The 14,278-nt window shown below is 32.1% G+C and overlaps 1 protein-coding gene across 1 annotated transcript in view; it reads right to left on the reverse strand.

Moving 5' to 3' along the window:
• Window positions 1-298: 298 nt before the first annotated feature.
• The window catches only part of LOC140040905 (semaphorin-5B-like), an 86,755-nt gene continuing 72,775 nt past the window's right edge, over window positions 299-14,278 (reverse strand). Inside the window, exons 16-25 of the mRNA XM_072087175.1 lie at window positions 11,018-11,065; window positions 10,083-10,234; window positions 8,133-8,191; window positions 7,675-7,833; window positions 5,363-5,509; window positions 4,644-4,832; window positions 4,188-4,346; window positions 3,557-3,733; window positions 2,141-2,317; window positions 299-1,783 (exon numbers count right to left, since the gene is read on the reverse strand). Of these exons, the coding sequence (XP_071943276.1) occupies window positions 1,389-1,783; window positions 2,141-2,317; window positions 3,557-3,733; window positions 4,188-4,346; window positions 4,644-4,832; window positions 5,363-5,509; window positions 7,675-7,833; window positions 8,133-8,191; window positions 10,083-10,234; window positions 11,018-11,065 (1,662 nt within the window). The 3' untranslated portion in view covers window positions 299-1,388. The remainder of the gene's footprint in view (window positions 1,784-2,140; window positions 2,318-3,556; window positions 3,734-4,187; window positions 4,347-4,643; window positions 4,833-5,362; window positions 5,510-7,674; window positions 7,834-8,132; window positions 8,192-10,082; window positions 10,235-11,017; window positions 11,066-14,278) is intronic.

Genomic DNA, 14,278 nt, shown 5'->3' on the forward strand with positions numbered 1-14,278 from the left:
ATATATTTTTAATAGGTTAGGCAATACAAACACTAGAACCGCTCCTCCTTGGGGACACACCTATTCAGGGGACACACCTATTCAGAGGACACACCTATTCAGGGGACACACCTATTCATCCAGGTGACACCTCTATTTAAGTGATACCCCTATTCAGGGGACAATTCAGGTGACACCTCAATTCAAGTGAAAGAATGTACAGTGGTCTGTAATGAAAAATATGTGTTTCTTTAATTCTGTAGAGAGCTACACACAGAATTATAATACTATATAAGCTGCTACTGTATATTTGACAAAGCTTCTTTTGTTTTCGTCCTTGTTTTGTATATTGACATGCTATTTAAATTAAGAAAAAATAAAAACCTATGAATTTAAGCTTTAATTAAATAAAATCAGGATTCAAATTACTACTAGTCCAGTGGGCCAGTAAAAACCACTCCTGGCTAGTGAAAACATACCACCGATTCTTAGATTCAAGATCGTTGCCCAGAAGATGAGGTCATTTAAACAAAATCTGCGCTTGTAAAATGTACAGCTAGGTAGTCCCGTAGTCTAATTCAGTAAATCTAAATCCAAGCTATTGCTAAAGGTTGAACCATTGCTGATATGTGATTTCAGAGTGAGCCTTCTATTTTAAAAGACGCAACTAAAGTGACTTGCAAATTAAAATCTAATGATATAATCTATTACAAAATTAGTATCCACAATCTAATATAATAATCATTGTACAGTAGATATTTTCAGGCAATATAAAATTCACCATTTATACTAGTAAAGTCGTGATCTATTTATCGCATAATATGTTTTAAATATTAAATAATATGAACATTATACTCATACACAGTTACAAGTAATACTAGTTTAGGGATTATAATAAGGACTTACATTAATATACATTTATTAACACGGACAAAAACCTTATCGCAATTTCGTATCCATTAATTCTTTAAAAATATAGATATAGACATGTAATCACTTTTAAATACATTTAATACATTTATTATGATATAACCATCAAATAATATTTATTTACTGGTAATTTTTAAATACAAATTGTCTGAAATTATTTTTTAATGTTCTCAATCAATCAAGGTTCATATATACTGGTGTAATAAATTATCACGTCATAGTAATTATTTAAAATTTAATCATGTAAGTAGTACGTTATATAAATATGAGGTTTACAAAATCCAATAATTGAAATAAAAACTATAAAAATATGTATATTTATTTTCAATTTTGATGCGACGAATTTGTATTATTTTCTACTAAACATGTGTCCAAATTGGTTAGTGGTGTTATTTTCTAATAATATTCATCTCTCATCAGCCCCAATTTTGTTCAATAAGTACACTTAAATAATGTTATTTTAAAAAATCAATTGTCGCTTATGATTCGTCTGTGTTTGTATCTTCTGAAGCCATTGCGTTAAAACTTATTTCAAAATCCTGATCTTGCGATATGAATGAATGTCGAAAGTTTTCTTTCTTGGTAATATCACGTGACAGTATCGAATGGCGTACCGTCTCCATTCCCTCGGGAAAGAGGTCCGGTTCGAACTCGGTATCTTGCGTGATCTGTGGAGATTTCCGATTTCGGTTTTTACACTTTAAGTAGGAAAAATAGCAAGATAGGGCAAGAACGGCGCCAATAAGTGCGGAACTGAGCGAGATTAGGATTAGGTAGGTCAGCTCAAGACTGGTAATACTCTTGCATGGTTCGTCTATAGGATCATCTGGTGCTTCAATGGCTAATGCCAGTTGTAATGGTATTCCACCAGAAGCTAAAAGAAACAACAAATGGAATTTACATTTCATTCATTCATTCATCAGTGGTAAAAATATTTATTGAGTTAAGTGAAATACTTAATATTTAAGGTAAATATCTCACCTAAGTGCGATTGGTAAATACGGCCACTGGCGTAACGCAGAGGCTTGAGGCTCTTGGTTTAGAAACCCTAAGTGGCCCTAAGTAGCCCTTTTTGAGATATTTTAATGTCTTTTTTCCTCTGGGCATTGCTTAGGGTCTTCCATAAGATCCGGAGCCCCTGGGTTTGGCCAGTTGAGTGCTCATAGCCGTTCTCCCACTTAGACCCCAGCTAATACTTAAAACCCCAAAATCCCTTAGACGTGTTCCTTACCTCTTGACACTCTGTTACTATTATGGCAATACTCGATCTCTTTTGCGCATCCAGTGCACATTCCATCAGATGGTGTCTTTGTTGAACACTGCCGACTTCTGTGCCGTTTTCCTTCCTTCGTACACGGTGTCCACTTATTCCAATTCTTGAAACCATCTGAGGTGACATAACGTACCTCTAAAATGTAAATATTATAAAAGAAGTTTAACTATTGTATTTTCTTTCAGCTATAAGTCCATATAGAAACTATAAATAAAGCTGGTGCATAAAAAAGACATGAAACTAAAATAAAAACTAAATATTGGTCATTACGTATAATCTTTTCTTATTGTTGTTTACTACCTCCGCCAAGGAGGTATATGTAATCGGTAGCGTGTGTTTGTTTGTTTGTTTGTTAATGAATAGACAGATAGATATGTGGTCAAGGAAATATTGGGACCATTTGGGACCACATTCCCAATTCTGGACCACTTTTTAGTATACTTTTTCAGACCTGCTAGTGTTAAAAGATAGGACAGAATTTTTCAAAAGCCGGCGAGCAGTCTTAAAGTAACAAGTAAACTTAAATTGCATTTTCTCGAGAACTACCTGTCCAAAAAAATTCATTTTTTAACAAGAGGCAAGAGTTATAAGTTGTGATTTGTAATTTTAAAACATAATTTGATTTAATGTGCACGTTTTTTGATGCGAGTATAGTTTAAAAAAACCTATTTCTTTTCAAATTCACTCGTTTGATTTTCACGTTGCTGTTCTATTGTTAGTCAACTGAAGCAATTGTTAATTGAAAGGCTTGTTACATAACCACTACACCAAACTCGCATATACACATGCTTGTAATGAAATTAGCCTAAATCACAAACAGCATTAAGACACACACAAATATATATATATTTTTACCGGAGAAATCTTATGTAGGAGAATTTTACAGTAGGCGGAGGTATGCACTCTCGGAGTGGCTTTCTAGTTTATTAATTGAACGAAGACTGTGGTCAAAAAAGTTAAGTCTATTGATGTGGTAGTTGCATTAGTTGTAAATAAGAATGGCCAGTCCATTAACAGAGTTTTAAATCTTCATTCATTCATTCATACACATTTATTTAGTTATTTGACAATAACTGGGGCCCGCACTAGAAGCAATAGCTTGTTTCATGAGGGCCCTTACAATATAATATAAATATGCAAAATACATAAAAAGAAATACTGTATAAAACAATAAACAATAAAATTAGTCAATAAGCGACAGAGATAAAATATTGAGCACAACAAAGTAAGTTGTTAAAATGGCTAATAGATAAAGATTTTCTTTAAGTAATTAAAGATACAGAAAGTTTTATCTTATCAGGGAGATCGATCTATAATTTAGATCCAGTTATTGAAATATTCCACTAAAAACAATGATGTTGATGATGTATTTACCTGGTATGCATTCTTCTTTTGTGCATGTGACAATCTCGGTGGAATTGCCTACACATTCCTTCCCTCCTGATGCTGGTTCAGGATTAGTGCACTGCCGATAACGATGCTTCAGACCATCTTTTTGTTTTGAAGCTGTACACTCACTCCATGGCGTCCAACAAGCCCAACCACCATTTACTATAATGAGATTTTATGACGATTATAAAAATAATACTATCGTTTGTCTAATGAAAAAGCATCAAATTTATTTTATTGCATAATTAATGAATGTTTATGAGTGTAATGGTACAAATAATGGCATGAGGTAAATGATGAAAAGTTTATATCAATGAGGCAAAGCTGACTTGAAATATAACCATTGCTGCAACTTCAATCGCAAAACCAGTTATAACATTAAATCTTCACGGCGGAAGTACAAAATAGGTGCCACTGTATATCAAAACAAAAGTATAAAAAAAATATTTTCCCAATGTACAAAAGTACTATTGAAAGGCCGTTCAATAGTGTGTACGTACTATTGCATGTCATGTGACCCACAATCGTTTGATCAAATGACAGGAATTTATTTAGGTGTTATATAACATAAAATAACATCCAAATAATAAAAAATTTAGTATCTTTGTTAATTTACCTGGACAGGCTAATCTTTTGCAAGGTCTTGTCTCAAAGTCTGGTCCTTTGCAACGACTGCTGCCAGGGAAACAGCCACGATGTCTTGTTTCAACTCCCTCACCACATGTGACGGAACATTCTTTCCATTCTGACCAAGTTGTCCAACCACCAAAAGTACCTGGGATAAAGAAAAAAATAATAGAACTATGAAAATATTGTTTAATAAATTTCATTCATTCAATCTTTTATTTCGGAATCTCTGGTCCATAGAAAGTAAAATTACATATAAATGAAATAAAAATAAACAAGACTACTAATTACTACAACTCATCTCAGGATGCCATTCCACCTGGAGAGCATCTTTGACTTATATAAGTCTATAATCTTTGAGACTAAAACATTTTTCTCTTGAATTATATTTTCCAGGATCATCAGTAGGACCAACTTGTTATGATTACATCAAATTCATTTATACCTGACTGATCCCAACAGTTCTTGTCATCAAATCGACATGTCTTTACGCTTTCTTTGATTCTTGCGACGTTTATTCGATGTTGTTCAGGTACGGGTGCACGGCACATGAATCGCATGCGTTTTAAGGAGTATCCCGTGTTGGTAATGTTTGTCACTGTCCACGAGGTCCAAGGGGATGTCCTCCGTTGATCTTAAAGAAAAAATGTTAACATATTTATTGTAAACGTAATTAAAACATGTAAATGTTCTTCTGCCTTGTTTTTGCTCTTCCTGCTATGTTTGCCCCATTATTTATACTATACAACATCATACCAGTAAGTATACAGTAAGTGAAGAAACTGAAACTTAAAGATATATTGTCCCCCTAAAAAAATAGGTTTTTTTTTCCAAATTGTTTTTGAATATGCTATTTTAATGTCACATGATAGTTATTCACTTTGACAAAAACTGGATAAAAAAAAAAAAAATTATTTACCTAAAAAATGTAATTTAAAGAAAACAATTCTTAAATTGTCTGTCAGACAACGGTTTATAGTTAAAATAAAACGTTTCTTTTTATATGTGAAATAATAATTATTTTTTGTTTACAGAAGTGAATAACTTTATTAAAACTGCAAAATGGCCTATTAAAATTGTTCATGTTTTTGTAGGACAATAGATCTTTAATAAGTTAGTAAACTTAACAAAATATCTAGTGTAGAATGGGCAACAAATGCTTACCTGGACAAGGCTCTGTATTGCACTCTTCCCACTCAACTGAGTTTCCAACACATCTTTTTGCACCCTGGCATTTGCGTGTACGTGATCTGAAACCGCCATAGCACTTTGCTGAACACTCGGTCCATTCTTCCCATTCTCCCCATGCACCTAAAAAGTAGTTCAAAAATGATGAATACTGTATATACATTTTTTTTAAGGTAAGGTGATACCATTTGTTAATTGTGTTTAACATTATTGTTTAAAGGCTTGCATGGAGAAATCAAATGTTGATATAAAGTTTGCGGTACACCATGTGTATTAGTTTTGAAAAGAACTGTTGAGTTTCTCGACGTTTCGATCAATTTGCTCTGATCGTCCTCAGGAGTGAGAAACTTTCTTTTCAGAACTAATACATTACTTTACTTCAAGTTTATGTCAACATTTAACATTATTCTGAATATTTTTCAAACAATATTAATGTTATAAATATCCCTACTAAGGATTTTCAAAAATTTCATATTTTATAGTACTAATAATTTTATCATCTACGGTTGCATACAACATAGCATGCATATACACAACATGACATAATTCGAATAAACATCAGTTAAAATCTATGTTATAATCTACTATTATTAGGATAATCTAAACTCTATATTCGTTAAACATAGATTCACAAATCTACAACAATTATCACAGCAGTTATCACATATAATTAACTCAAAGGCACGATCATATCGTCCTAAAGTCTGTTTTATGTCAGGGGAGGATTCAAGGAGGTGGGGTAACAGGGTTAATGTGTCACATAATGATGTATTAAAAATATGTATTTGTTATTTAAACTTGAGAAATTATAGGAATATAAGGTTTATACTAAAAATTGATATAGCGCCCTCTGTCATTTTAATAACTTTATAATATTGCAATGGGCCATATATAAAATAAAGAAAAAATGTATTAGTAACCTCGAAATAAACATGGGCATCTGTGGATAAGAAATATTAATTGGTTATGAAGTCTGGTGGTGAAAGGGTTCAATGGGAGGGGTCACAACAGCATTACTGTATTTAGTTTATTAAAATCATGATGTGAATTAATTATAAATATGTACAAACATGTATTAATATTCCTATTAAAAACTACAGTCAACTCTCCAGAATGTAGGCTTTTTTAAGGCTAAAATCTATATTATAATAGCCTCATTCCGAAATTTATCTCCTTTTAAACCACACAACCAATAATCTCTGTGTTTCGAGCTAGGTTGTCTTTGAATTCCGCTTTAGTCCATAGGAAATTTCTTTCAAAAAATGTGTTTTTCAGTCAGTCATTCTTAGCCAATTTCTTTAACAATTGGGTCACAGAGAGGTCATCACTCACTAAATAGATAGTGTCCATTCATTGGTGGACAGGTATCAACTAGTATTTTTCAAATTAATATTATTGAAAGTTCTAATTTGGGGAGTTTGCTGTAACCTTATTAAATCTACAGTAGGTAGTAAGTGTTAGTATTAAAAGGGGGAAAAAAACAATACCATCACTATGAACAAACCAGGGATGTAAATAAAACACGAACGACAAGGGGAAAACATTTTAGAACAGGTAATAACGGGGAGAAACGTAGAGGAAAGGAAACACAACTGCCGTAAATGGTATAGCAAGCAATTAGGACTTGCAAAAAATGTAAAAAGCAAACCCAACGCACTTAGGCCACCATCAACTACTGAAGAAGAAGACTGGATGAAGTTAATTAGTTGAAGACATGAGCCAAGAACTGGGTAGGCAAAATTGATAAGAAAATAAAGAAAGAATACCAAAAAGAAAAGTAATTTTAACAGAAATCGTGTGAAATTAACATATAATTATATAAAAGTGAATAGATACGGTAATATAAAAGAAAGTTTGAAAATATTAAAACAGATATAAAAAAGTATATATTTAACTTAAAATTTAAATAATACGAAATACTGTATATATTTAACTTATGAATAAGATAACAATTAAGTGAATTATATTTACATTTATGTTGAATCTGTATGTCATATCAATGACAAGAAGAGTACAGTAAAACAAATATCAATATTTTTTAAAGAATGTAGAACCGAAAAAATACCCGAATAATAACTTAAATTACACTCTAAAGCTCTGTCTACACTATCAAACTAGTTTGACAAAAAAAAGTGTGATGTACTGTACCCAAATATGGTAGTGATATGACATCATCATGTCCATGTATGGGCACATTACATTTGTCACATAAAGTTTGATAGTGTAGACAGGGCCTAAGCCAAGTCTGATGTTCATATGTTTTGATAAATATGGAAATTTATAATTACCTGTACAGTTAACAACTTCAATGGACTGATCTACACAAGGCATACCACCACATTTTGGAGCCGGACTATCACACTTCCTCGTTCTGCACATGCACTGCTCCCATCCATTTGGACTATTACAGGTTGCCCATTCGGACCACTTGGAATAACCTCCATCAACTACGGTAAAAAAAACAACCAATCAGGTTTAATTTCCAAAACAAATACAGTAGAGCTATAACAACACCAAGCAGTTTACTATAAATTGCATAATCAGCAAAAACTTTTTTTACCAAGATGCCAGTTAATTGAATTTGTATTTATTTTTTAATGGGCTTTGAGCACTCTTGAGTGGTATGTACGCTATATAAATCCATATTATTATTATTTATTATTATATATGTGGACTAGTACATGTGTGTCAACCCAGAGTCATAACTGAATGTCAACCCAGAAGACCAGTATAAAACTTTGCTTACCTGGTCCTGTCAGTATTGGGCATGAAGACATGTCTTGAATCCATCTTTCAACATTTTTTCTGTAAACAAATATTTTAATCATAATTATTGAACAAAAGAGAAAGTTGATTATTTTGGAATGTAATATTTAATCTACGTCCACAATCAATTGGGACAAAAATGAAAAATAAACACCATGTGAGAAAAAAAAATGGAACTGAATATCTCTAAACCCCAAATGGCCTCCGTCAACCTGCTGTCTGCAGACAGTGTGGTATTACCAGTGTTTTGCTAATGCGACTATCACCCTACAATCTTAATAAATAAGTGAGTTCTAAATATTGGCAATTAATCATCGCTGTGACAGAAATTAGTTAATTTGAAAGAATCTTTATTATTACAACTTATTTTAATAACAGCCAGTGAAGTATAATTCGCAGTTGTTTGAAAATTCATCGGATCATAATTTCAAGAAAATAAACCTATAGGACAGAGGTGAGGAACTCCCAGTGGTATGTAAAACAGAGCAATTGAGTGGCCCAGCATGATCTTTATGTCTATCTAGAAGACCACAGCTGGTGATTTATTAAATATGATCTTGAATGATGCCAAAAGTTGGTTTTGTAGTACTTGAATGTTTCATATAACTGACACAAACGCCATGCATTACCCAGAAAGATCTTTTATAAGATAAAAAATAATATTCTGCATACATTCAGAATTACTGACAGCTGACAACTTAATCAGATGGCGTGAATATGAGGAATATATGAGCTAAAAACACTACTGCAATTTTTTACAGGTTTTTAGCAAATGTCATAGCAAACTATTATTATTTAAATACGTTAAATGCAGCAAAAGTTACACTTTCTTGTGGTAGGCCTAACTTCTTTCGCAACTTCCTTGTTTTTAGAATTTGCTAAGGTTAAGAAAGCGATTTAACACCCAACCATGATTTGTTGGCAGCATACTAATATTTATTGGATTTCTGTGTCTCTTTTATCATCTGCCTTTACAATTATATGCATGATAGTTTTTATTAAAGGGTAAAATGATTATCACAATGAAACATTGACATTGTACAAATTATTGTCTGGCACCTACTAGTTTTAAAATACCGTGGGAAAGTCATTCAAAAAGATGCAACTTGTAGACTCCAAATCTAATTAGAACTTGTTATTTTTTCCACTTATACTTTCTTTGAAAACACTCACGTCATGCTTAACTAAGTGAAAAATTAGCTGTTTAGGATAACTTGTAAGTTGCAATTGCTTTAAAAATATTTATTTATGATTTGTTGTTAGCATGTTATGTGTTATGTATGCAAGTCTTAAAACTTATGTTATTATTTTGAAGCCCGTCACAGCAAAACAACAAAAGTTAAACAGAATTTCCATTTTAAAAATTAGGTTAAAGATGTACTGTCCCCCTAAAAAAAATAATTATTGAATGTAAAAAAAAAAATATTAAAAAAAAATTAAATTATTTACCTGAAAAAAAATAGTCAAATTGGCTGCCAGCCAATGGATTTATTTACTTTATTAAAACTATAAAATGACCTATTCAAAGTCTAATTTAATTAATCTTCATTTTTCATGTTTTTTTTTAATATACTGGTAAGGCAATTCAAACTGTCAAATAAGATGTTTTTATTAATGCAACAGTGACCATTGAAGCGTGGAGAGGAGTACGTTCCTGGTAATTATGGTCAATTAGCCCCTTCCTGCGGGGTATGCTCAAGGTGACACCGGTGATGAAATGACCCTTTTAAATTGCTATCATAACCGAGCACTGCTGAATGAAAACTTTCAAGTTCAAGGCTTGAAATTATATAGTACTTGGAAGAATTGATTACAAATTATTTAACTTTCATTCTTTTAACGAATAATAAAATAAATATTTGGATAAAAAATATACATTTGACACTATCTGAAGCCTGGATTTTAAAGTTGTTTATGATATTTGACTTACACTTGGTACTTTGAGACACATTTCTGTTCATCTTCATCCCAACCGCAGTACGGATCCCTGGCACCAAGACACGTTTCCTGAGTGACAAAGCGTCCGCACCTGTGCACCGGCACCATCATGACCTTATTCTGCAGGCCTACATATAGCACACCCTATTGAGATTTAAAACAAAACATGCGTAACACAACTCTTTCGGTTTACAATCCATCCAAACACGCAGTAGGTAATTGTTACGTGGACCATGAACTCCCTATAGATTTATTACGACCGATTCGCCACGTTTTGTACACCTTCATGTACCGGTCGATTTAGCTTTATGCGCCAAGAAAAAAATACCCGGTGGGAATATAAGACGAGATAATGTTGAAACGATATCTAGGACAATGCTAGAATCTCCATCAGTGACGTTAGTTCTAAACATTAATGTATCGGTTTTTAAAAGCCTTGCGGTCAAACAAGGAGCGATTCTCTCATGGGTCTGGATAATAAGATTCTTATCGTCATTTTTAATAGATTCTTTACTGGTTTTTATCACCGCTCTCTTAAACTATGACTTTCATTCTTGTTCAAATGAATGTTAACAATTATTCTGCCTTTTATCTGATATCTTTATATGATAGCATGCCATTATATTATTATACTGCTGAAATGTATTAATAAAATATTGTCTATTATATGAATTAGATATTGAAAGGAGTTTGCTATGAAGATGATAGAAAAAATCTTTTGAAAATGGTTTGATGATGGACGTCAATCAATTTTGGTGTTAAACTTTTGGTGAATGTTTTTAAAATATGAATTGGACTTAAGCTGGTATTTTATGTCATTTTATGGTGTTTTATGAATGTGTGGATCTGCATATAATGCTATAATTCAGTTTACAGTAGGAGATAATATTTTGTTTGTGTTTTGAAGTTATTCAATTAAAAACTTACCCTCTCCACGTCAAGTTTCATAGTCTTTACGATCGCATGCTCACCATTCTAAAAAAGAGAGTTAGAAATGTTCAATATGTGTGGGCAAATAATCAATATAATTGGTTAATTTTTTTTCTTCTATTAGATTTTAGTTCTTTTGGAACAATATTAACATCAAAGCTATGAAATACACTACAAAAAATAAATTTCAATCAACAGTTCAGTTCACACTTTAGGGAAACAATTGCATAGAATTGGCTATGTCACGACTAGTTTGAAAGACAAATAATATATACCATGGCTGCTGTGTCTAGGCCCTGTTTGAACTGCTAACTCCCAAGCACTCGGCGGTGGTGAGAGAGATACGTATGGGGTTAAGAGCAAGGAATTAGACAGCAATTTTGTGTTTTACCTTGATATGTCGCCTAGGAGATTTTAAAGTGTTCCAACAGGATATGCCACTTAAATTATACAAACTAAAGTAAAGACACTATGCCTTGTTTGCAGTTAAACTTTATGTGATATGCCCATATTTGGACATGATGATGTCATATCACTACCATATTTGATCATATCACTACCATATTTGGGGACATCACACTTTTGTGTCAAACTAGTTTGATAGTGTAGACAGAACTTTATATAGTAGATCAATGCCATTTAATACCCACAAAATGTTCAAAATATATTCAGATTTTGGTTTTTAAATTTTAAAATGTATTTTTCCCTGCTAAAAAAAGTATATAAACAAAAACAGATCCCAAACGCAGTTTTTTAACTTTAAATGTTATTATTTCCTGCTCAAAAAAGTTATATTGTATTAATAAACAAAAACAGAATTGATATGCGATATTCCCAGGGTGCAATCCATCCAATCTTAGGAAGTTGTTATTTAGGCAACTCCCTTGCTATCACAACTGACACCACCTACTAGAAGTAGACTACTCTGACATGTGCATTTCCTGTGGTTCGTTCCACCATTGTTTCATTTTCAAATGATTATTAATATATTTATCATATTAAAATCTTGAAGCATAAAAAACAAATTACAAATGTCACATTCAGTTTCCTCCTTTTGTCTTTTTCGATGCACTATCTGTCTGTTTATTTTCAAAACGTTTATCCACAAACAATAATATTACATCTCTGATTTGTTATCAATTGGTAACTGAAAGTTAGTTGATGTTTAATGAATAAGACAAACACTATGCAAATTTACGTCTCAATAAGCCCACAAGAAATTATCATTATCCTATGCAGTAGAATTCCACTTTGAGACACAATGTTTACGGTAAAGGGAAATTTTTCTTGAAATTTCTCATGAAATAAACAAGGGCAATATATGTTTCACCATGGACCCCAATGGAAACTAATTATTTTTTTTGGATTAATTGGGTTGTCCTGAATTCATCATTAAATGTTTTTCATTTGACTGTTTTTATGTATATTATGTATGATGGATGTATTGATTTGAAATAAAAACAAACAAACAAACAAACATCCCTATCCAATGGACACCCCTATTAAACAAACTAGTTAAATATACTTATCCACCAAATATTATATTAATGTGCATTACCGCTTAAAATCTCTAACCACCAGAGTGGGATCTGGATAACTTAACAGTTTCATGACAATCAGTAACTAGTTAGCGGCTATTACACTATTACTAAAGGTCAGCATTAGGGAATGAAAATTGTCATATCGCTACTGTGATGTTTGAAAATGCATTCTCTAAATGGATGAAAAGGTTTGAAAATCTAAATATATACTCTTCAATTCACATTTATAATAGCAATAAATCTCCAATGAGATACGTGAATGAATAATTCAATAAAAATATTAGCGTATAATATCTCTAATTCGTTTTTAGTAATATTTCACAGATGCCTAATAGCTGTTTCTTTTTCCAAAATATCTACGATTCTACATGTATTTTGTAAGTGTTTCCTGCGGGGTAGGGCCTTTGGCATGGATCCCACGGCATGACAGGTGGTAGTAGCCCCTTAAACCACCACCTGTTATCATCCATTCAATGTGCGTATATTATATGATACATGATGTTTTAGAATGAGCTACTGGAGTAAAGAGTATTCAACCCAGAAGGAAAGCTGGTAATAGTTCCACCGTAGAATTAGAATTTATAATTTCAGTGCGGTAATTATAAAAGAATGGCAATGGGATAATTTTAAAGATGAAGATAATGAAGTAGATAATGATGATAAGTGATCATGACAAAGGCAACAATCCTAAAGCTCTGTCTACACTATCAAACTTTATGTGAAAAACAATGTGATGTACCCATATATGGACGTGATGTATATCACTACCATATTTGGGCATATCACTACCATATTTTTGGGCACATCACACTGTTTTTGTGAAACTAGTGTGATAGTGTAGATAGTTTAGACAATATACATTGTTGACAGGAGTATGGTAAAACTTGCTATGGTGGGTCTGTCTACACTATTAAACTTTATGTGACAAACAAATGTGATGTGCCCATATATAGACATCATGACGTCATATCACTACCATTTTGAAAAGCAGTACTACGTTACTGAAAATGCAATCCAGTAAAAATAATAAATAAATATTTAAGCATATCACTATAATATTTGGGCACATCACACTGTTTTTATCCTGTTTTTGTCAAACTAGTTAAATAGTGTCGGAGAAAAAAAGTTTAATATTAATACTTCAGAAAGCCCAATAATTCAAGCACAAAGAATAGAATGAGTCTATGTTCCAAAGTCACAAAATAGATTTATCTAACAGTCTTAAATCAGATTGTTTTACATTATTTATTATATCAACAGAATGGAAACATTGTGAACAACCATGAAAGAGAGCTGAAAAGACATTGTATAACATCGTTATGAGTTATGGTAACAAATGAGATAATAAAAATATTAATAATAATTTATTGGTTCATTTTTTTGGGACAGAGGAACACTCTTTCTTAGATTAATTTTCTCTCAATAATCACTTTGTTTTGCCATGAGGAATTACATCATAGGGCTATTGAAAGATTTAAAAACACATTATCGTTTAAAAAAATAAATTGTAATTTAACATAGGATTGTTTGTTTAAATTGAGAGGGTATGAAACTGGATAACCGGATGACAAATTAATTTTAGGATATTAATACCATAGTTGCATTGTGCTATGTTTTAGTTTCATAATAAAGTGATCATTGTCCGATGTAACAAAGGTTTTTGTTATATATCATTCCCGCAAGAGAACAAATTATGTATTCAATCAATTTTCATCAG

The sequence above is a fragment of the Antedon mediterranea genome, chromosome 2, assembly GCF_964355755.1.
Source record: "Antedon mediterranea chromosome 2, ecAntMedi1.1, whole genome shotgun sequence".
Lineage (NCBI taxonomy): Eukaryota > Metazoa > Echinodermata > Crinoidea > Comatulida > Antedonidae > Antedon > Antedon mediterranea.